Consider the following 22,352-nt stretch of genomic DNA (forward strand, 5'->3'; position numbering starts at 1 on the left):
TATAAAAGCCCTAATTCTGAAGAAAGGTCTTTTAAAAAGGAGAATGATAAGCTAAACAGGCGCATTTTCTATTCTTTTACATATGGTAACAAAACAAACCCACACAGACACTATGCGAATGAAACGGACTTGGATCACAAGGCTCGGCAGTGAATTTACCCGGTTGACATAGGGTGTAGCACCTTACGAGATAGGTCATCTATCAAATTGTGATAGACATCACATGGCTTCGTTTGCAGCCGTTTCCTTGTACTGCCCCATCCAAATCATTTCCCCCTTTTAACGGGAGAAATGACTGCGTGGCAAGTCATGAACTAATACAAACGGGTACGTATTGAACAACATGGTCCAAACGTCTACAAACAGAAAATTCATTTTAACTGACCCCCAGATGCTTCACAGCTCCCAGCTGTGGAACGGAGGCCATCTATGGATTGATGCACCTCGTTGAGCTTATCCTTGATGTCTTGGGCTTCATCCCGAACTAGGCCTTGGACGTTTTGAGCCGTGGTTTTCAGTTCCCATCCAAGCTGATCTTTTATGTCTTGGGCTTCCTCTCGAACTCTTTTCTCTAGGCATTTAACTTCTTGTGTTGTACTTTTCATTTCACCTTTAAGCTGCTCTTTAGTATAATGGCCTTCCTTTCGAACTGCAGTCTCTAAGAATTGAGCTTTCTCTACCATAACATCTTTTATTTCCTTTTGTCCGCTCTGGACACCTTTTAAACTTGTGTCCAATCGTTCCATCCCTTCTTGAATCGAGGTCTTAAACTTCTCTAGGGATTGCTTAACGACTGTGTCGTTTTCATACCACCTCAGCAGCTCCTGTAAGTTTCTTTCGTCTTCTGCCGTAAGGGCATCCTTTAAAAAGTCATCAATGGCCTCCTGCCATTCAGTCTTCTTTGCAGGGCTGATTTGCCCTGCAATTGCCACCAGAGCTTCTCTGATTTCTTGCCAAAGTTGTGGGAACTCGTCATCTGTTACCTCCATGTTTTGGCTCACGTGACCGTACACTGAGTTGCGGTAATATTTAACTCTCGCTAAATCTGCAGGTAAACTGTGGTCTGTGGTTGCTGGTAGAGCATCCCAGCCTGTGGTAGGAGGGGAAAGGTAACATATTGTCCTTAGCAACCTGAAGAGCAATGTCACATCAAAATCTTTTGAATTGCCGTACACCCCTGGGGAAGGGTAAAGACAGTCCCACTGTGGCTTGGTGAGCTTTGCTGATTTTAGCTGCTTCTCTGTGGCTGGACTTTTTAGTATTTTAGGAAGGTTACTTGGTGGACAAATCTGATCAAAAACCTCTCTCAGTAGTGTTGTTCCTCCACTTATTAAAAGCCGTGCCAGTCGTTGAAAATTTTCTTTTCCTCTTGTTGAACAAAGTACTTCAGCTGGGTCTAGCGCAGCGGCCATTTCACAAGTTAGCGCACGGTGAAAATCTGGTATCTGGTAAATAAATAAGTAAATAAATAAATAAATCATAAATAAAAAGTGTCGTCAGTATTTTAGAAGTACCCTTCCGTATTGAGAGAATCGTTGCGTGACACCCTAACAACGACTACTGCGACGCCATTTCCGTTTCCCCTGGAGGTTCTAGAAATCGGGATTTCACCGTATTCAATCGTCCCCTCTTTACACACTTGTCACTGGACTGTCCAAAAGGACTTCTTCTTTATCATTAAAGATAGTCTTGGCTCTGCCAAATATTTTCTGGTTTTCCGTATTTCCTTTCGATCCCCTTGAGCTTGTAGTTTCTTTTGTGTTATTATCTTTTAGCATTTGTGGTTTTTTGCCGCGGATATACACTTGCCTACGTATGATTTACAAACAAAGAAATCTAGTTTCCGTTGTATTAGCTAGCATTTTGTCGAACGTGCTCAGGAAACTTTTTCAGTTCTAGTCAACGTGTCATCGTGTTAAGATCAAAAGTAAGGCTCTACGTCAACGCAGTAAAATCCCTAACGCGGACACAGAAGTAAGTCTTTTCACTTTGTGCATGTTACGTTTAATCAGAAACCCATAAGGGTTGAAACGTGTAACGCACGCGCACAGCGTTTGACTATTCATTTTGCTAAGTACCATAGGAATCATAGGGAGTTACACGTTTCAACCCTTATGGGTTTCTGGTTTAATGCAAGATACATGTATCCGATGTTTATATTGCTGCGGCGAGACTTTAGAACACACTTCCTACATCCGCAAAGAACGCGCTTTCAGTCTCCGCTTTTAAAACACTTTTACAAACATATTAATTTTAGTCAGAGAAGACACATCATGATTTGTGTTATGAAGTACCAACAAGTGAGCCACGCTTCCAAGGTAGGCTAACATGAAGTACTAAACGGCCCACGAGTAAATCCTTCGCTTCGACCGAGTTTCTCGCCATTTTTTCGCTATTTTCGCGCTGGAGTTTTGACAAGATTGTTGACCAGACATGGCGGAGCTGACATTCACAACTGATGAAGATATAGAGCAAGTGATTTGGATGAAAATGACTACGAAAATCAAAGTGGCGAGGAAGAGTTTGTTGGAGACCTTCAAGATGACGACGGCCACGTGTTCGTGTTACCAGCAAGGCATAATATCCCAGCTCACGAAAGAGAACCTGCTCTCTTCATGGACCACGAAGTGAATTCGGTAGATTGACTAGCAATTGCTTTATTATTGTACATTTCAACTGTATTTTACATTTATACTACAAAAGTAGAGACATCTGTAGTGTTCCTGACAAATTATCCTACCTACAATAGAATTCAAAATGGCCGCCATTCAAGATGGCTGCCATACCACATTTGCAAGAACTTGGACTTTGTGAGGATATTATTGATAGATTTTCTTGAAACTTTCTGAAAAAGTTGTTTATGAGTAAAGGATCAAATTTGAGTCAGGGAAGTTGTTATCTTAATTAAATGATAGGTTGCAAGAGTCAGTAAAGTTCAAAATTATTATTTTTTTCTTAATAAAATTAATTTATGCACCAATTCTGTCAATCATAGTGATTGACAAAATGTCGATGACCAAAATTATTTTGGTATTTTTAAACTCCTTATTGTATTGGCTTTCAAAAATTATACAGGGTTGACTATATTAGACTTCAATGAAGATAAAAAAGTCAGGACACTCTGAGGTAGCAAAATAGATAGGGATTTTCAGAAAATAATTCAGGTCTCTAAGCTCGATAAACTATCAATTTTTAACTTGGCAAATTGAATATTCAATCGACCCCGATAACTCGAAACATGAATTTGTTGTTATTAAATTTTTGTAGTTAGTTAGATAGGTAGATAGTCCAGTAACTTAATTGACTGATGGAAAAACCGTGTATAAATAAAGTTATCTTATCTTATCTTATCTTACCCCGCTAAGGGACTGGTCAATAAGTACAGGGGGGGGGGGGGGCAGGAAGCGGGTGGGTCATCAGTTTTTGAGTCATCGAAAAGGGGTGGGTTATGTAATTTTGATCTACACGTAGTGGGTGGGTCATCTTATTTATTCACTAACTTTAAACTGTTGTAGTTCCAAGAAAAGTTGTATTCATCAGTATATCAAATTGATAAATTTCTCCATGTCAGCAGTTTTAAATGGATTTCTAGCGATTTTAAAAGGCCCAAATATAAAAATCTTCCAGGGCCAGTTACAAAACACAGTGTTTTTCCGCAACCACACTGGGTCGCGAAACGTACTGTAGCAAACAGCATCAGATTTAAACCATAGCATAAGAGGAAAGATTACGTGACGTACTGGAAGTGACGTGACGTCCTATAGCTAGTAGTGTATAAAACTGGGAGAACCAACATTTACCAGCGCTGTAAAAATTTAGTATTTGCAGAATTTAGTACTCACAGGTTCTTGCATGCTTGCAATCAGTGTTTTATAAAAGTATTAGTATTCCAAACTTACAACAAATATCAGTTACATTCGCTTCGGAGGGACAAAGGATCACAAAGTGATCGCACCATGTCACGCGATTTTTACAGTTGATTTCAAACCCGGGGGGGGGGGCACTTCCTATAAATGGGCTAATGGGGATGTGCCGCTGGATGGGGTCGCATTTTCACGACTGGACTGACTATAATGGGGTCGCCATTTCAAGCATATTTTATAGAGTGACTAGAATGGGGTCACACTTTTCCGGGATTTTGAGAGTACGAAAATCTAGCAAGTTGTGATTTATGAACGGAAATATTCGCCGAAAAAAATGTTACCGTATTTATTGCTGTTGTTCAATATTTGACAAACGGCTCCCAGAAAGTGACTAAGTTGGGGTTGTAAAAATTAAATTTACCCAAAAGTGACTAAGATGGGGTCTATAATTGACCATAGAATATGACTATAATGGGGTAGGGGTTCTGAGAGTCCAGCGGCACATACCCAACAAAAATTTACCCAAGTACCCCCCCCCCCCCCCCCGGGATTTCAAATTACTTTACCGTGCAGCGTTCGTTACGAAGGAGCCAACTACGTCGCGAGTTAGGCAATCATTGCGAACTTCGGAACAAAATCCCAACTTTGGCCCGACCGAACTTCCCAAGTTTGCAAGTTGTGGAGGAACAAGATGTTGCTCGAAAGTCATGATTACGTCAGAACTAGTATTAAAACAAGTAGGTGGCGGTAATATTTCGGCGATTTTAGCGGCTCGAGTTGCAAAATATTTGTTTGAACAAGCACGGCGTCAATAAAAAAACTTCGGTATCAATGTTCTGAGACTTCTGACCCAGTAACTGCAAGTATAAGGGTTACACGTACCGTCCAAAGAAAACTGAAAGAAAACTTGTTCAAATTGTGTATCAAACATTGCATGATTCGCAATCAAACTTTCAAGTTTGAACACAGGGGGCCCAGACAAACTGTTTGTGTATGGCCTGTGCACATTTACATTTTTATAGAGAATGTATGGAATTTACCGAATGGTTTGTAGAATTGCGTAAAATGGTACAAAACATTAACAAATTTGTGCTGAATAAATGTTAAGTTTCCTACCTTTTGTGTAGTGTCGTTCTTTTGGCTCAAAATGGCGAATTTGAGTCGATTGAAGGGTATTTTGCTTTCGCTGTTTACTATACATCTAATTATATGGAAAGGGTGGAAACTCCAACAGCTCCAAAGTAGAACACTTCCAGCGCCGAGCCGATTTTCGACCTGATAATCCCATCGCACAGCTTTCAAACTACGCACCAGAAAAGAGGAAGGCTTTACTAATCTTCTCGTATCATTTGATCGAAAATTTATCCAAACGGTCCGGAACAAGCCCTCAAACGAAAACGGGTATCCAAAATTTTTAAGCCGTCCGAATGCGTAGCACCAATTTGTGGTGCCGAAGGGAAACGCTATTCCCCAGCCTCTTTGTGATTGGATACAATTGAACAATGGTCGTTCAAGATTTTGTTTTGTGGATAGGGAGGCAAAGGCAAAACAAATACTCAGTAGTATAGGGAGTGATGTCAATAGTGCGACACAACCTTAGGACCCTCGCGCAAAATATGGCATTTATGACGGCGATGCCGGAAGCGATGCATTATCATTTAAATATGCGTCGTTGTAACTTGTCAGTGCGGCGAAGTAATTATGAAATATTTATACTGACTTAAGAAACGAGTAAGTACCTACATCTAGTCGGTATGAGTTCATTTTTAAAGCTAGCTAGCTTCAAAGAAAAGTCAGCGTTCATTTTTCAACGAAAAAAATATTTTACAGCCCTAAAAAAATATCAGACTTTAGTCATCTCACCTAGTTGTTTTACAGAGATTGCAAAGCAATACACCCACATGTGAAACTCTCGTGCAAAACCGTTGTTGTGATTTGCTATTCTTATGTTAAGGTCCGACTGATTGGGAAAACCCCGCGAAGTTCCATCACGACTTTCGTAGCGCAGAAAATGTAGGCGATCGCGAGTTTGCGGAAAAGTGGGATTTTTTCGGGACATACGAATATGGCAAGGTACTCGTGCTTGAGTTCCTTTATTTTTCTTTCTGTTTTTGATGTTTTAAACATTTATGGCTGCAATCACCGAAATAGTCCTCATTTTCTTTAACTTCTGAACAATCTGAAATTCTACACCTAGCCGAAGCTGGGCACAATATTCTTGTAACTGGAGAGGGAGGAACAGGGAAATCTTTCAGTGTGGTGAAGGCTATCAACAGTTGACTGCTAAAGCAAGGGAAAAAGGTTTTCATTGTTTGTGGGAGTGGTGTTTCGGGAAGAGTGTATTTGGAAGTAAACAAGAACATTGAGAAGCTTGAGAAGCTTTAAATCGGGCGTTTTGCCTTGAAAGGCAGGGTTCAGTACAGCAGAAACGACGAAGTAGTTACTTAAGTAGCACTCAGTCCGACTGTGTTTGTGTAAGTCACAGGGCTTGCATGAGCTGTATTAGTGTGCATAATATAATATCTAGAACGTTGTCGAGATTGCATTATTACTTAATGACATGATGGTTTCAATTTATAAATGTATTTCACACAATAGAAATAAACGATTGAAGTAGACGACTAGACAATGTAAAGTTTTAAGATTTAGCAAAGTGCAGTGTATTGGTAATACTGTAAGGTGCGGTTTCACCTGAAGGTCATGTGCTTTTCGGTATTTTCCAGCCATTGCACTTTGATGGGACAGTACTACAACTGTTTACCGGGGAACTACTATTGTCAACAAAATGATCATAACTTGTTGATGAATGATTGAACATTTGTTTCATACCATTACTGTAATAGCGCCAGGAGACTACGCTCTAGGACGACCAAAGGGTAAACCTTAAATCGGCCACGCCCGATTAATTATTCAGTGGAACGTGGAGCGTGCGCAAAAGAGTCTTGCAATCTCTGGCGCACGCGCACAATCAAACCGGAACCAGGATTTCCTGGTTCCGGTTTGGATTCGTCCAGAGCCGTTGAGTTTCCCGACCGCTGGTCAAGGGGAACACAGGCTCTGGGGACGAGATTGTCTATAAATCTGTCCACAACTGTTTGCATACAGTATTTCAACCGACCGGAAACAACATCTTACTTTACTGTTTCCGGTCGCCCCAGATCTCGCGTCCGTGCCTTAGTTTCAAGATGGCTGCGATTGAAAACTCGGTTAAGAAGGCTCGAAAAAGTTAATAGTGCGACACAACCTTAGGACCCTCGCGCAAAATATGGCATTTATGACGGCGATGCCGGAAGCGATGCATTATCATTTAAATATGCGTCGTTGTAACTTGTATGCGTCGAAGTAAAAGGAGTGCGCCGTTGACGTCTGTTTATTAATCGGGCGTGGCCGATTTAAGGTTTACCCTTTGGTCGTCCTAGAGCGTAGTCTCCTGGCGCGGCCAAAAAGACGGGGATAGCTCGGGGTTGCTACAAAACCGCTACGGGTGACGCATACCGCAATGGTTTTCATTTTAGTTTTGACAGGAAATCGTTGCAGGCACACTTGGTCGACTTTTGGGTTAATGTGTAATCAGGTTGTGTTTTTTTGCTTCGGCGGAAGGACAGAGAAAAAAGCTTACGGTGCAAAGTACAGTATGGGGCCCAGTTCTCGGCCACTTTTGACGTAAACTTGTATTTCTTACCTCAGAAGAACCGCAGGAACTTGAAATTTCTCCCAGAGCTAGCTACATTATTCAGCTTTTTGGTGTAAAGCTATCGACCGGTCAAAAATTAATTTGCCCGAGCAATAATAAAAATAAAAGCTCCATTTGTGGGCGCAGTTCTCGGCCACCTTGGTCCAGTTCTCGGCCACTAAAAAGCTTGTGCGTAATTATCTGTAAAAAAAATGCTCAATTAATTTTCATGGTCATAAAATCACTCTGTAAACCTATTTATGTTATATCGATCCCAAATTATTTTTATGAGGCTTTGTTTTACTTTAGAAAAGAAGGATTTTAACGCGCCTAGTTGCCTATGTGCAGGTTCTGGCAAAACCGCATTGTGTGACCCGTGCATTTAGACGGTTTATTTTGCAGTGAAAAGGTCTTGAAAGATTTAAGTGTTGTAGAAATAATAGACAAGACAAGAGTCAGCTCAAAACTTAGAGATAAGATTGAACTTTATTTTTAAAACATTTATTTCTTTCATTCTGGCAGCAGCAGATGAAATTATATTAAAAACCAAGCGCTAAGCTGTGATAGCGAGCAGGGTGGCCGAGAACTGGCAAATACGCAAACGTCGCAAGAAAAAATTTCGAAGTAAATTAAGACCAAAAAATACAACGGTTCAACGAAAAGTTAACTAAAGCAGAAAGATGAATTATTCTACGTTTCACATGCCAAAAATTAGCTGGTATGGTGGGGGCTTTTGGATAAAATACGAATTTAACTACATCCATGGGCAAAGTACAGTATGGGGCCCAGTTCTCAGCCACTTTTGACGTAAACTTGTATTTCTTACCTCAGAAGAACCGCAGGAACTTGAAATTTCTCCTAGAGCTAGCTACATTATTCAGCTTTTTGGTGTAAAGCTATCGACCGGTCAAAAATTAATTTGCCCGAGCAATAATAAAAATAAACGCTCCATTTGTGGGCCCAGTTCTCGGCCACCTTGGCCCAGTTCTCGGCCATTTTTGACGTAAACTTGTATTTCTTACCTCAGAAGAACCGCAGGAACTTGAAATTTCTCCCAGAGCTAGCTACATTATTCAGCTTTTTGGTGTAAAGCTATCGACCGGTCAAAAATTAATTTGCCCGAGCAATAATAAAAATAAAAGCTCCATTTGTGGGCGCAGTTCTCGGCCACCTTGGTCCAGTTCTCGGCCACTAAAAAGCTTGTGCGTAATTATCTGTAAAAAAAATGCTCAATTAATTTTCATAGTCATAAAATCACTCTGTAAACCTATTTATGTTATATCGATCCCAAATTATTTTTATGAGGCTTTGTTTTACTTTAGAAAAGAAGGATTTCAACGCGCCTAGTTGCTTATGTGCAGGTTCTGGCAAAACCGCATTGTGTGACCCGTGCATTTAGATGGTTTATTTTGCAGTGAAAAGGTCTTGAAAGATTTAAGTGTTGTAGAAATAATAGACAAGACAAGAGTCAGCTTAAAACTTAGAGATAAGATTGAACTTTATTTTTAAAACATTTATTTCGTTCATTCTGGCAGCAGCAGATGAAATTATATTAAAAACCAAGCGCTAAGCTGTGATAGCGAGCAGGGTGGCCGAGAACTGGCAAATACGCAAACGTCGCAAGAAAAAATTTCGAAGTAAATTAAGACCAAAAAATACAACGGTTCAACGAAAAGTTAACTAAAGCAGAAAGCTGAATTATTCTACGTTTCACATGCCAAAAATTAGCTCGTATGGTGGGGGCTTTTGGATAAAATACGAATTTAACTACATCCATGAATTTTAAGGAGCCGTAAACAAACAAATTTTTCGGGAATGCAAATTCACCTACCTCCGCGTAAACTCGACGTGTGAGCTTTCTATATCGAATTGAACGATCAAACTCAAGATACTTAAAGCACATGAATCAGTCTATCGTTTGAAGGAATTACCTTTTTCTTTTAATTCAACTGGAGTGTGAAAAAACGCGTTAAACACAAAGTGGCCGAGAACTGGATCCGGCCGAGAACTGGGTCCCATACTGTACTGATATTCACCATTGTGAAATTGCACTTACTTTGACAAGTTAAAGTTATTTTTGTAAATGAAAAAGGTAACGTCATTGATGTCACGCAGTGTTTTTTTTTTAGCAAACTAGATGGTTTGCTGGTTTCTGACTATGAATGGGGGTGTGATCTTGCGGTATATTTTTTGAGCCTGATTCCGCCGTAAAACTTTTTTTTTATTTAGGAAGAACTGTGTCGATTTTCATTTCTGAACAATTGGTCGTCAAGTTGTTTGTCACAAAGAGTAGAATGTTTGTACAGCATGTTTTGGAATTATTTTAGATTTGGTTAGTAAGACGCTTCTGAAGACCTGAGCAAAACATTGGGAATGTACAGTATTAATAGGAACTTGAATGGAATTTTTCACAAGTTGGATAAAGGTATCAACTGAAAAAAATGGACTTCAAAATGAGAACTTGGATTTTGTTGTAATTAAATTTTATCGCGGATTGGATGCATAATACCACGGCTTTGAAAGTCTTCAAATAATTAGAAAGGTTCCTTTCTTCCTTTTGATCTTATTGTTATTTTCATGTATTGATTATTCGAAACTGGTTTTCGTTGATACGAAAAAAAAACGGGTTTTCACTGAATTGCTTGAAGTATTTTTAGACGTGATATATTGGCTTAATCAAATTACATTGTGCACGAAATATTTGTTATTCTTTTGTCTTGAAACTTTGAGGAAATTGAAATTTTTGTTTGACAGTAGTGTACGAAAGGCATTTTATAGAACTGAATAAAAAATAACAAACATTGATAAAGGTTATTTCAAAGATTTATTTTGCCTGATTTTGAAGGGTTTCAGGAGTTTTAAAGAGTGCTGGTAAACGGCTGTATGTTGTTTGTGATTACGGATCTTATTTAGTTTCGAACGCTCTAATTTTTGAAAGGTTAAAACAGGTTAAAGCCGGGCGGTTTCATGAGTTTTTTGGGTAGAAAGGTACGGTGGTGGTCAAAAAAAAAATGTTTAGAAAGGAATGACTGTAGTAGCACGTAAGTCGGAGGTTTGCGTGAGTCACGGGGTATAGTATGCGTGAGCTGGATTTCCGGCGTCATAACGGCATGTTTTGTACTGAAAGATACACTCGACGTTAAGTTAGCTTAGTCGGCTTGGGAAACTATTTTAAAAATGAATGTTGTAATAGTTAATTAATAGTAATCTAGAATTAACCCACTCTCGATTGGAGTCTGTTCTGGATTCGCGCTACCTTTTCGCCGCGAAGGAATTTTGTAAAATTTCGCTAGTGGAAAGAGGTACTGTAAGAACAGTATCAATAACTCAAAAGGAGGAACTTCTTTGTAGCTCTGAATTAAGACGTATGATAAAATTTTAGAATAAGAAACTTTCGATATATGGTTTTCATATTGTTTTTGTCAATTTCCTTTTGTGGCAGATTTTTTGAGAATCAGCTTTTCTTTCGTGTGATGACAGACACAGGACAGAACGAGAGGTGGATGAGAAAGATGCCGAAGATGAATAGGCACCGAAAAACGACAAGAACCGTGAAGGACTTATCTTTAGAGGGCGGGGAGTTTTGGGATACTGTATTTCGAGGACTGGACTGGACTAGTAAAACGCGGACTAGTAAAACGCGGACTTGTAAAACGAGGACTAGTATAACGCGGACTAGTAAAACGCGGACTTGTAAAACGCGGACTAGTAAAACGCGGACTCAGATAAAACGCGGACTTGTAAAAGGAGGACTAGTAAAACGCGGACTAGTAAAACGCGGACTTGTAAAACGCGGACTAGTAAAACGCGGACTTGTAAAACGCGGACTTGTAAAAGGAGGGCTTGTTAAGCACAGACTTGTAGAACGTGGACTTGTAAAACAAGCGCTTGTAAATCGGATAAAACTAAACGGTTTAGCGAGCGAAACAATTTGTGTTTGAAGCTCTTGTGTGTTTCTTCGACGGCATATTTCTAGCTTTTTTGAGCACTCTATGGTCTGTTTTAGCGTGGAGATGTTTTTGCAGTATAGCACATGTTCGTTCTGCAAACCCCTACTAAAACAACGAGATTGATGCTATGAGTTGTGTGCATATGTTTCTTTCTTTTCACTACTTGATGTCTGTTGAGTGCACTCGTTTGTATTGCTCGCACGAGGTAGAACGGGGCCCGTCCAGGAATCAACAGTCAATGGTAAATAAAGGTGACGGGCTTACACGACTCCTACGTTCGTGACATTAGAATATTTGCCGTTAAATGTTTAAATTCGGTCTTTCGACCTTATTTGCTTCTGACTTCTTTCTGAGGGTACTGTTTTAATTTAGGGGCAGTATGTGGTAAATAAAGGCAACGGCCCTACACGAATCCTACGTTCGTGACATTAGAACATTTGCCGTTATATGTTCAAATTCGGTCTTTCGACCTTATTTGCTTCTGACTTCTTTCTGAGGTTACTGTTTTTTTGAGACATTATGTATTGAAGAGAGCCGTAAGATGATTGTGGCCAAAGAAGTGTCTAGAGGCGTTTTACAAGTCCGCGTTTTACTAGTCCGCGTTTTACTAGTCCAGTCCAGTCCAGTCCACGAAATACAGTATGCCGGTTTCGCTCCCAATCGATTTCGCACCGTCCGAGTTCGCTCCCACCTTATACCGCGTTCGCACCCAGTGTGACCGAGTTCGCTCCCTAGTATGACCGAGTTCGCTCTCAATAAAAACCGAGTTCGCACCCACCCTTTTCGAGTTCGTACCTAACTTTTTCGAGCCTTCTTAACCGAGTTTTCAATCGCAGCCATCTTGAAACTAAGGCACGGACGCGAGATCTGGGGCGACCGGAAACAGTAAAGTAAGATGTTGTTTCCGGTCGGTTGAAATACTGTATGCAAACAGTTGTGGACAGATTTATAGACAATCTCGTCCCCAGAGCCTGTGTTCCCCTTGACCAGCGGTCGGGAAACTCAACGGCTCTGGACGAATCCAAACCGGAACCAGGAAATCCTGGTTCCGGTTTGATTGTGCGCGTGCGCCAGAGATTGCAAGACTCTTTTGCGCACGCTCCACGTTCCACTGAATAATTAATCGGGCGTGGCCGATTTAAGGTTTACCCTTTGGTCGTCCTAGAGCGTAGTCTCCTGGCGCTATTACAGTAATGGTATGAAACAAATGTTCAATCATTCATCAACAAGTTATGATCATTTTGTTGACAATAGTAGTTCCCCGGTAAACAGTTGTAGTACTGTCCCATCAAAGTGCAATGGCTGGAAAATACCGAAAAGCACATGACCTTCAGGTGAAACCGCACCTTACAGTATTACCAATACACTGCACTTTGCTAAGTCTTAAAACTTTACATTGTCTAGTCGTCTACTTCAATCGTTTATTTCTATTGTGTGAAATACATTTATAAATTGAAACCATCATGTCATTAAGTAATAATGCAATCTCGACAACGTTCTAGATATTATATTATGCACACTAATACAGCTCATGCAAGCCCTGTGACTTACACAAACACAGTCGGACTGAGTGCTACTTAAGTAACTACTTCGTCGTTTCTGCTGTACTGAACCCTGCCTTTCAAGGCAAAACGCCCGATTTAAAGCTTCTCAAGCTTCTCAATGTTCTTGTTTACTTCCAAATACACTCTTCCCGAAACACCACTCCCACAAACAATGAAAACCTTTTTCCCTTGCTTTAGCAGTCAACTGTTGATAGCCTTCACCACACTGAAAGATTTCCCTGTTCCTCCCTCTCCAGTTACAAGAATATTGTGCCCAGCTTCGGCTAGGTGTAGAATTTCAGATTGTTCAGAAGTTAAAGAAAATGAGGACTATTTCGGTGATTGCAGCCATAAATGTTTAAAACATCAAAAACAGAAAGAAAAATAAAGGAACTCAAGCACGAGTACCTTGCCATATTCGTATGTCCCGAAAAAATCCCACTTTTCCGCAAACTCGCGATCGCCTACATTTTCTGCGCTACGAAAGTCGTGATGGAACTTCGCGGGGTTTTCCCAATCAGTCGGATCTTAACATAAGAATAGCAAATCACAACAACGGTTTTGCACGAGAGTTTCACATGTGGGTGTATTGCTTTGCAATCTCTGTAAAACAACTAGGTGAGATGACTAAAGTCTGATATTTTTTTAGGGCTGTAAAATATTTTTTTCGTTGAAAAATGAACGCTGACTTTTCTTTGAAGCTAGCTAGCTTTAAAAATGAACTCATACCGACTAGATGTAGGTACTTACTCGTTTCTTAAGTCAGTATAAATATTTCATAATTACTTCGCCGCACTGACAAGTTACAACGACGCATATTTAAATGATAATGCATCGCTTCCGGCATCGCCGTCATAAATGCCATATTTTGCGCGAGGGTCCTAAGGTTGTGTCGCACTATTGACATCACTCCCTATACTACTGAGTATTTGTTTTGCCTTTGCCTCCCTATCCACAAAACAAAATCTTGAACGACCATTGTTCAATTGTATCCAATCACAAAGAGGCTGGGGAATAGCGTTTCCCTTCGGCACCACAAATTGGTGCTACGCATTCGGACGGCTTAAAAATTTTGGATACCCGTTTTCGTTTGAGGGCTTGTTCCGGACCGTTTGGATAAATTTTCGATCAAATGATACGAGAAGATTAGTAAAGCCTTCCTCTTTTCTGGTGCGTAGTTTGAAAGCTGTGCGATGGGATTATCAGGTCGAAAATCGGCTCGGCGCTGGAAGTGTTCTACTTTGGAGCTGTTGGAGTTTCCACCCTTTCCATATAATTAGATGTATAGTAAACAGCGAAAGCAAGTACCCTTCAATCGACTCAAATTCGCCATTTTGAGCCAAAAGAACGACACTACACAAAAGGTAGGAAACTTAACATTTATTCAGCACAAATTTGTTAATGTTTTGCACCATTTTACGCAATTCTACAAACCATTCGGTAAATTCCATACATTCTCTATAAAAATGTAAATGTGCATAGGCCATACACAAACAGTTTGTCTGCGCCCCCTGTGGTTTGAAGACAACGTTTCGTGCAAGCGATCATGAAGTTGAATCAAAGTATTTATGATTAAACTGTTGATAAATATATTTCCCAGTTTCATTTGGTTAACAAACGGTGAAGACGTGTCATTGAAGTTGAAGTCTCACAAAACGTTTAAAAATGTATTTGCCGTCTAAAAAAATTTATTTATCGGCAGATCACTCATGCGAAACGTTGTCAGACACTTCAACTTCAAACAAAATCTTTTGTAACTCTAGCCGCTAGAATCGCTAGAACGTTTCTCAGCGCCACCTTGTTTTCTTGGTCTGAATTTCAGTCGACATCACCATGACTTTCGAGCAACGTGTCTTGTTCCTTCTCAAACTAGACTTTCTCAAAGCCCGGCGTCGCTCGCTATGGCGACTTCGTCGCTCAAAACAGTCGACTTGTTGCAAGTCTACTTCTCAACTTGCAAACTTGGGAAGTTCAGTCGGGCCAAAGTTGGGAAGTTTGTTCCGAAGTTCGCAATCTGATTGTCTAACTCGCAACGTAATTGGCTCCTTCGTAACGTAGTTCCCAATTTCCCAACGAACTTCGCAACGCGGCACAGTAAAGTAATATGAAATCAACTGTAAGCGTTTAATTTGACGGAGTATACAGTTTTAACACTTTTATACCTCTCTGAATCGATATTCTTTCTAAAAACGAATAAATCATTTACTACAATTGTAGACACTAGCTGAAGTCGGTAACCATTTAACGGCTGCCTCAATGCCTTCTTGATGGGGTGCTTGATTTGTTCTAGGTTATAATTATTCGAACTTAAGGTTTTATCTCTGTTGACTCACTTCGTTCGACAACTCACAAACCAACAGAAATAGAAACACTATAATAACAGAAATGCGAAATAATGGTTAATGTAACGAAAGGATATATATCAAAGTTTCTCACCTGAGTTGTTAGCTTCGGATTTTATACCTTTCCTTTACGACTGTACTACCAAAAGCAAAACCGGAACTGACCCGGGGATTTGAAGGCTCACGGGAAAGCAGTCACGCCAACACAAAGACAAAGGCAGGGACAACCTTGTTCCCAGGATATCTCTTCTAGGAACGATGTTGGGGCAAGGAGGGTAGGGCAAAGCCACAATCGTGATCGGCAAGTTAAATAATGTTCTTATGACGTAGAAATTTGCGTCTTCCATTCGTTTTGACTGGCCCTTTTCAATCCCTAGGAGCAGCGGTGCGCAATACTCGAAATGAGGTAGGATACCCGGGGGGGGGGGGGTACTCCATATAATGGCCTATACGGGGAGGCTCCGCCCGATACTAGGGGTACCTTTTTCAGGCTTCAGGTATATAAAAGGGTAGGGATTTCACAAGTTTAGGTATATGAAAGGGTATGTAAATCCATCATTTAGGTTTTTAAAAGGGCCTTGAATTAAAATATTTCGAACAGACGCAGTTTATGGCTGTATTATTTTAATTTATAAAGCGCAACATGAAAATGACAAGAAAACGTCCTGTTCATCAGTCTATGCCATGCCATTTAGGTATATGAAAGGGGTACCTTTTGTCAGTAAAAGGTATACGAAAGGGGTACAATTTCTGTGAAAATGGTATATAAAAGGTTAGGGGTAAGAGCTTGGGGCAGACCCTCCTCGTATAAAACCTTTTTGAGTGCCCCCCCCCCCTGGGGGTAGGATAAATGCCTTGTATAACCTTTTCAAAGTTTCGAAAGGTTTAAAGCGTCGCGTTCTTCTCAAGGCCGCTGTCAGCTGCAGAGAGATATGGTCCTTGAAAGACAGCTTTTCGTCCAAGGCTATTCCCAGATTCTTTAGATATTCCGAAACAAAAAGAGGAGCTATTTTTACATTGTAATGAAAGGGGTCTGGAACCAAGACTGAGACGATTGATCTTCAGCAGTAACTTAATAAATGTAGTGACATTTCAGTTAAAAAAGCAGCAACCTCTCACTGCCGACATTTGCATTTAATGAGGGTTGACGTTTCGTATGCTAAGCTACATATATTTTCAAAAGTATGACCGTTAAAACATTTTGGCAACTATTTATATATTGTAATGAAATGTCACTACATTTATTAAGTTACTGCTAAAGATCAATCGTCTCAGTCTTGGTTCCAGACCCCTTTCATTACAATATATAAAAAGAGGAGCACCTCGTTTAAAACGAGGGAGACGCTGGCAACATTGCCGTTTATGAACTTAAAACTTTGTACCCATAACCTTTGCTTGCATGCTTCTTTATTGTTCATTTACCGTTTATGTTCTGTTTGTCACAAATCTTGATTGCAACATAAACGTGTCCAATCCGCAATAATGTACCTTTGGATAATTATCAACTTTGGAGACCCACGGACAGTTTTTCGGGGCAAAACGAAGCGAAAAATCGCCACGCCTTGACAAACTGCCCCTTGGCCTCGGAGATCGGTAAGAATAAATCAATCTGAAAAATTGACAGAAAACTACAGGTCAAATGAACAGAAATTTCAAAATGCTATTTTAACCAACCAGAAACTAAAGCTATCTATTATTGAGTGAAATTACAACGAAATTTTGCTTTCCGAGCCTTAAAGTGCGAATTAGAGCAAAAAATACGAAGATTTCCGAAGGCTTCACGAAAACGTTTTTGAATGACTGCGCAACTGAAATGGAAGGAATGGAACGAGTTTTTGACGTCATTATTGGTGTTTTTGAAGACGACCGCATACCGATTCCGCAGGCCGCACTGGTTGACAAAGTTCGAGACAATAGAGAGCTTAAGGAGGCTCGATGTAGTTTTTATAGCCGAAGGGTGGTTGTTTTAAAAATTGAAATTATCTAGGAAGTCAATGTTCGATTTTTGCCAAAATACACCATAATGATCCAATATGACCAAATTTTATTTTTTTACCCGTCACTTTGCCACAAAGGTTACCATAGCAACCATTGACGTTTTCTTTTGTTCTCAAACAAGCTTGATTTTCTCGAAATCTAGACTGACTCTTGGTATTCATTTTTTGATATGTTTAAGTATAGTAGATTGACTACCTGTACACAAAATTTTAGGAAAATCTGTAAGAGCGTTTTAGAGTAAATCAAGAATGAAGTTTTTGGCATTTTCTTATAATTTCCTTCAATCGGCAGTCGATATATTTTAACAAATTAAAGCAAAAAGTCTTTCGCTTTTAGTTAATGGTCTTTGATGGTGTAAGTATTTATATTTCAGTGAAAGTAACTGTGCTCAAATAATACCAAACAATTTTAAAGCGACTATTTTATATTAAAACGGTGTTTTTCTGAAAATTTCATTCTTGATTTACTTGAAAACGCTCTTACAGATTTTTCTAAAATTTCGTCAACAGTTAGTCAATCTACCAAACTTAAACATATAAAAAAATGAATACCAATTGTCAGTCTAGATTTCGAGAAAATCAAGCTTCTTTGAGAACAAAAGAAAACGTCAATCGTTGCTATGGTAACCTTTGTGACTAAGTGACAGGTAAAAAAATAAAATTTGGTCATATTTGATCATTATGGTGTATTTTGGCAAAAATCAAACATTGGCTTCCTAGATAATTTTAATTTTCAAAACAACCACCCTTAGGCTAGTAAAACTACATCGAGCCTCCTTAAGCGACATCAACGACGTCTGATGGAAAATGAATTTATATTTTACTTGAGAATCTCGCAACTTTCCGGACGTATTCTGTTTATTTATCGCTTTAAGAACTAGCTCCCGCTGAATATTCAAAGAGAGCGTTCAACCCAAATAGAAAAACCAATAATTAGTCAACGTGGCTGACTAATTTGGTCATTTCACGTGTTGTTCGGCAGTGAACGGCTTTGAAATGTACCAAGATTCATAACACACGTGCAGAGTTCACGCACGTGCAGATAATTCTGCTTATTATCCTTAAATGCTAATGAGAAAGAACAATAAAGATTCCTGATTTGTTTTCATGCGTGCATTCTACCTTTGTCTCACAGATATGCAAAACGACAGCAAACAAGACTTTAAGCTATTTTTTAGCGTTAGCTTTTTTATTTGTAAAAATGCGCGTCTCTGAACAACAACCAACAAACAATCAACTGAAAAAAAACAGAACTTAATAACTGCTTGAAATGTCACTAAACACATTAATTTAAATTTTAAGGTGCGGTCTGCGGAATCGGTCTGCCGTCGTCTTGCGGACAATTTTCCGACAATTTTTCCGAACATTCTACGATTATGATGGCCTGAAAAAAGCATTTTTCAACTTGCAATATCTCTGCAGCTGTCCCTGCAATGCAATGTCCGATTACTTTGAACTTCGGGACATGTTTATTTTGCTCTTAATAAACGCATGGACAAAAATAAAAAAAAATCGAGATTTCTGTTCATTTGACCTTTGATAAACGCCGGGCCCCGGTTATACGACGGCTTCAAATAAACGCCGGGTCCACCAAGCCAAGTTTGAAATAAACGCCGGGGGCGTTTAATTGAGAAATACGGTAATTGAATAAATCGGTATTGAGGTATTTAAGTCTTGTATTTTTTGGGTTGGAAATTTTGATGCCAGGTATTTTTGGGGGTCTAAAATTTCAGGCTTGTGTATGTTTTTTGGTTTGCAATATGAAGCTTTGTCGGACCCCCCGTCATGTATACTTCGAGTACCCCCCATCCCCCTGGGTTCCAACAAAGCCCAAAGAAGTCCTTGAACCAAAAAATGAATCCCAGAAATTCACTTAATACCACATGCAATGTGAAGCAACACCTTTGTTAACTATTTGACATCAGCCAAAAACAGAATTAGATGTCTACAAACCTTAACACATGTAACAGATTTTAAAATATGCAGTGAACTGTACAAATCAGTTTTCATGGGAACTTTATCGGACAAAGCACACTACCCAGACTGGTACTGGGAAGAAGTCTGTGAAAGGAATGGTGTCAATGTACTACAACAGCACTTCACCCTTTATTCGAAAGCATGAGGTTGCAATCACTCAACGATCCTGATGATAAAGTCAGAATCGTAATTGCAACAAATCCTCTAGTAATCGGTGTGAACATAAGGGACTGCTTTATGCATCAACTATGAGTCTCCCTGTGGCTTAATCATATGTGCAAGAAATGGGAGAGGCAGGCAGAGATGTTCAGCCATCTGAGGCACTTGTATTATTTCTTGGGATACAACTTCAGCAAAGTGAACCTGAAATGTTGCAGTATGTGAAGTCTACCTCTTGTAGACAAAACAAATACTTGCTTTCTTTGAAGATACTAATGAAGGAAGTCTTTCAGAAAAAAAAATTATGTTGTGATGTCTGTGCAAAAGAATTTGTCTTGAGTGTTCAAAATGCTATCATAGTATATGATTGGGTAGGATTTCCGCACAGTATGCATGAGGCTGTGCAGAAATCTTGCCAATGATTATCAATTAGATCGATCTACACGAAAAGAAAAACCTGGATCAGCCCATAAAACACCTAGCTGATAATGTAAGATAATGTAAAATAGTGTTTGGCATACTTGTCTGGTCTGTGCACCAAAGAAAATCCACGCAATACAGAAAAATTTCAGTTGGCCAAGAAAAATGTAAGGAAAGGCTAAAATTCAAATGTACAAGCCTTAAATAGCCATACTATCAACCCAAAATAAGAAGCTCGGATAAGAAAATAATTTGAAACATACAATCTCAAATCGAGCGGCAATCTATAAACAAGCCAGTATTTACGATACCTCTGATTGGTCCAAACGAAAATTTTCCCGTCGATCTTGGAATATCTTTCTCTTTGACATCGGAAAAGATTCCCTGGTCTTTTTCGGCTATCTGATCCCGGGGGGGGGGTACTCCGGCTTGTAAATGACGGGGATGATCTAAGGGTTTTTTTGGGTTTGAAATTTTCGATTCCGGGATTTTTTTTGGGTTGGAAAGTTTGGCAAGTATTTTTTGGGGTGATTTGATTTAAAAGGGGGATTTTTGTGTGTTAAAAACGAACTAAAGTGCCTTGGCGTATTTATGGTATGATGAATAAACAAACACGAGCGTTCAATTTTTTATGGTTTTCTTTGTGTTATATTATTGCCCCTCCTGGCAATTTAGGAGTAATTTGACAAGGGATTTTTTGGGGGTTATTTTAAGTCCACGTATTTTTTTGGGTAATGTCGGAAGACTTAGGGAATTTTTTTGGGTCCTGAGTTTTGTCTCCATTCGATCATCCCCGTCATTTACAAGCCGGAGTACTCCCCCCCCACCCCCTGGGTATCTGATGTAAGCATGCAGAGCTTTGGTGTACGAACGAGACAAGTATGGCCGACACAGCAGACGCCGTGTAAGAACACACGAAAGTGATTACCAAGTTACTGCTCGCCGATTGGGCACAAAAATACAAAAAAAATTTTTGCTCAATTGTGAGCCAGCATTGGGAGAGCCGTTTAGAAATGGTCTGGAGAGACTTGTTGCCCAGGGCTCTTTCCGCCGTTTTTGAAAACTTTCGTTGCTACGATTTCTGCCCGGTTTATTCCTTCGTTTTGCCTCACTAACTGCTACCGGGTCTCCGAGGATGAAATAGCTCGAGCAAGTTCACACGCAAGCTGGTATGAAGACAAATCAGGAATCCCTTCAAAAACACCAATTATGACGTCACAAACTCGTTTCATTCTTTCCATTTCAGTTCGCGCACATATTTTCTGTAATTCGCGCTTTAAGGCTCGGAAAGCAAAATTTTTCATTATTTTTACTAAATAATGTTTGGTAGGTTGGTTAAAACGGCATTTTGAAATTTCGGTTCACTTGACCTTTAACATTTACTATTTACAACGACAACCTGTTTCCCAGGTCCTATCACTTCATTCCTGAAGAGAGCACCCTGGGACCGAGATCTCACAACGGCTGTAATAACGACGTCATCACCTTGTGATGGACGGAATGTCGATATTACTTTTAATTGGTTTTCTTTCGTGAAACCAAATTCTGTTTACCCCGTTGTAACGGTAATACGCTTAACCAAAGCCATCGTTTGTCAATATAATCTCTTGACCTCTGATTCTTTGCGGTTTTTGATCAATTTCCTTCTTTAGTCTCTGAGAATGCTGTAAGGACACAAGAATCATGGTCTTCTGATTTCCACTTTGAAAAGGGATTTTTGGACTGAAACAAGAAACATACAAGAAATTAAATTCAGTAATCTCAGTGCGTGTGCCACAAACATAATAATAGCAATCTTTTATTAGGAAGCTCCATCACTTAAAGTGGTTTACATAGAGGTCCTAACACTAGATATATATTATATAATGATACAATTAAAATCAATAAATGAGAGTTAAAACCGAACTCTAAAAAACATTTACAACATATACATTAAAAGGATTAAAAATACTTAATTATAAAAAGCAGAAAAAAGACACTTCTTAAAAATTGGCAAACTTGCTGAGTTTCTTACAGCCGGTTCTCTCTGACTCATTAAAGTCAGTTTGAAACACTGGTACCGCGAACGATGCTTTCCCCAATTGTATTTGATTTTGGGGAGCTTTATAGTTTCTTTATTGCGTGTATTGTAGGAGTGTATATCACTCTTTCTTACAATGTCCAAATAATGATTAAGTTGGCCATTAATACACTTGTATGCATATATACATCGATGACTAATAATCCTTCTTTAGATTAAAGTACAAAATAAGGCAGGCAGTGAAACAAAGCATTAACTGCGAACAGTGCTCATGTTACGTATTTGGTTATCACATAAAAATTTGAATTTCTGTCTTTTAATTTCTCTTACCACATTTTTAAACATGTGAGGCCCACCCCCCATCACCACCACCTCTCAAACGGGTATCACTTAGTACGAGGAAAATT

At 39.5% G+C, this 22,352-nt stretch overlaps 2 protein-coding genes across 2 annotated transcripts in view; both read right to left on the reverse strand.

Moving 5' to 3' along the window:
* The window catches only part of LOC144651195 (uncharacterized), a 54,647-nt gene extending 39,117 nt beyond the window's left edge, over nucleotides 1-15,530 (reverse strand). The window contains exons 1-2 of the mRNA XM_078511102.1: nucleotides 15,467-15,530; nucleotides 386-1,445 (exon numbers count right to left, since the gene is read on the reverse strand). Coding sequence (XP_078367228.1) covers nucleotides 386-1,412 — 1,027 coding nt within the window. The 5' untranslated portion in view covers nucleotides 1,413-1,445; nucleotides 15,467-15,530. The remainder of the gene's footprint in view (nucleotides 1-385; nucleotides 1,446-15,466) is intronic.
* Nucleotides 15,531-20,348: 4,818 nt separating this feature from the next.
* Nucleotides 20,349-22,352, reverse strand: part of LOC144651254 (uncharacterized) — a 15,928-nt gene continuing 13,924 nt past the window's right edge. Inside the window, exon 9 of the mRNA XM_078511189.1 lies at nucleotides 20,349-21,647. Within this exon, the coding sequence (XP_078367315.1) occupies nucleotides 21,561-21,647 (87 nt within the window). The 3' untranslated portion in view covers nucleotides 20,349-21,560. The remainder of the gene's footprint in view (nucleotides 21,648-22,352) is intronic.

This window comes from Oculina patagonica, chromosome 4 (assembly GCF_052425735.1).
Source record: "Oculina patagonica isolate OP01 chromosome 4, crgOcupat, whole genome shotgun sequence".
Lineage (NCBI taxonomy): Eukaryota > Metazoa > Cnidaria > Anthozoa > Scleractinia > Oculinidae > Oculina > Oculina patagonica.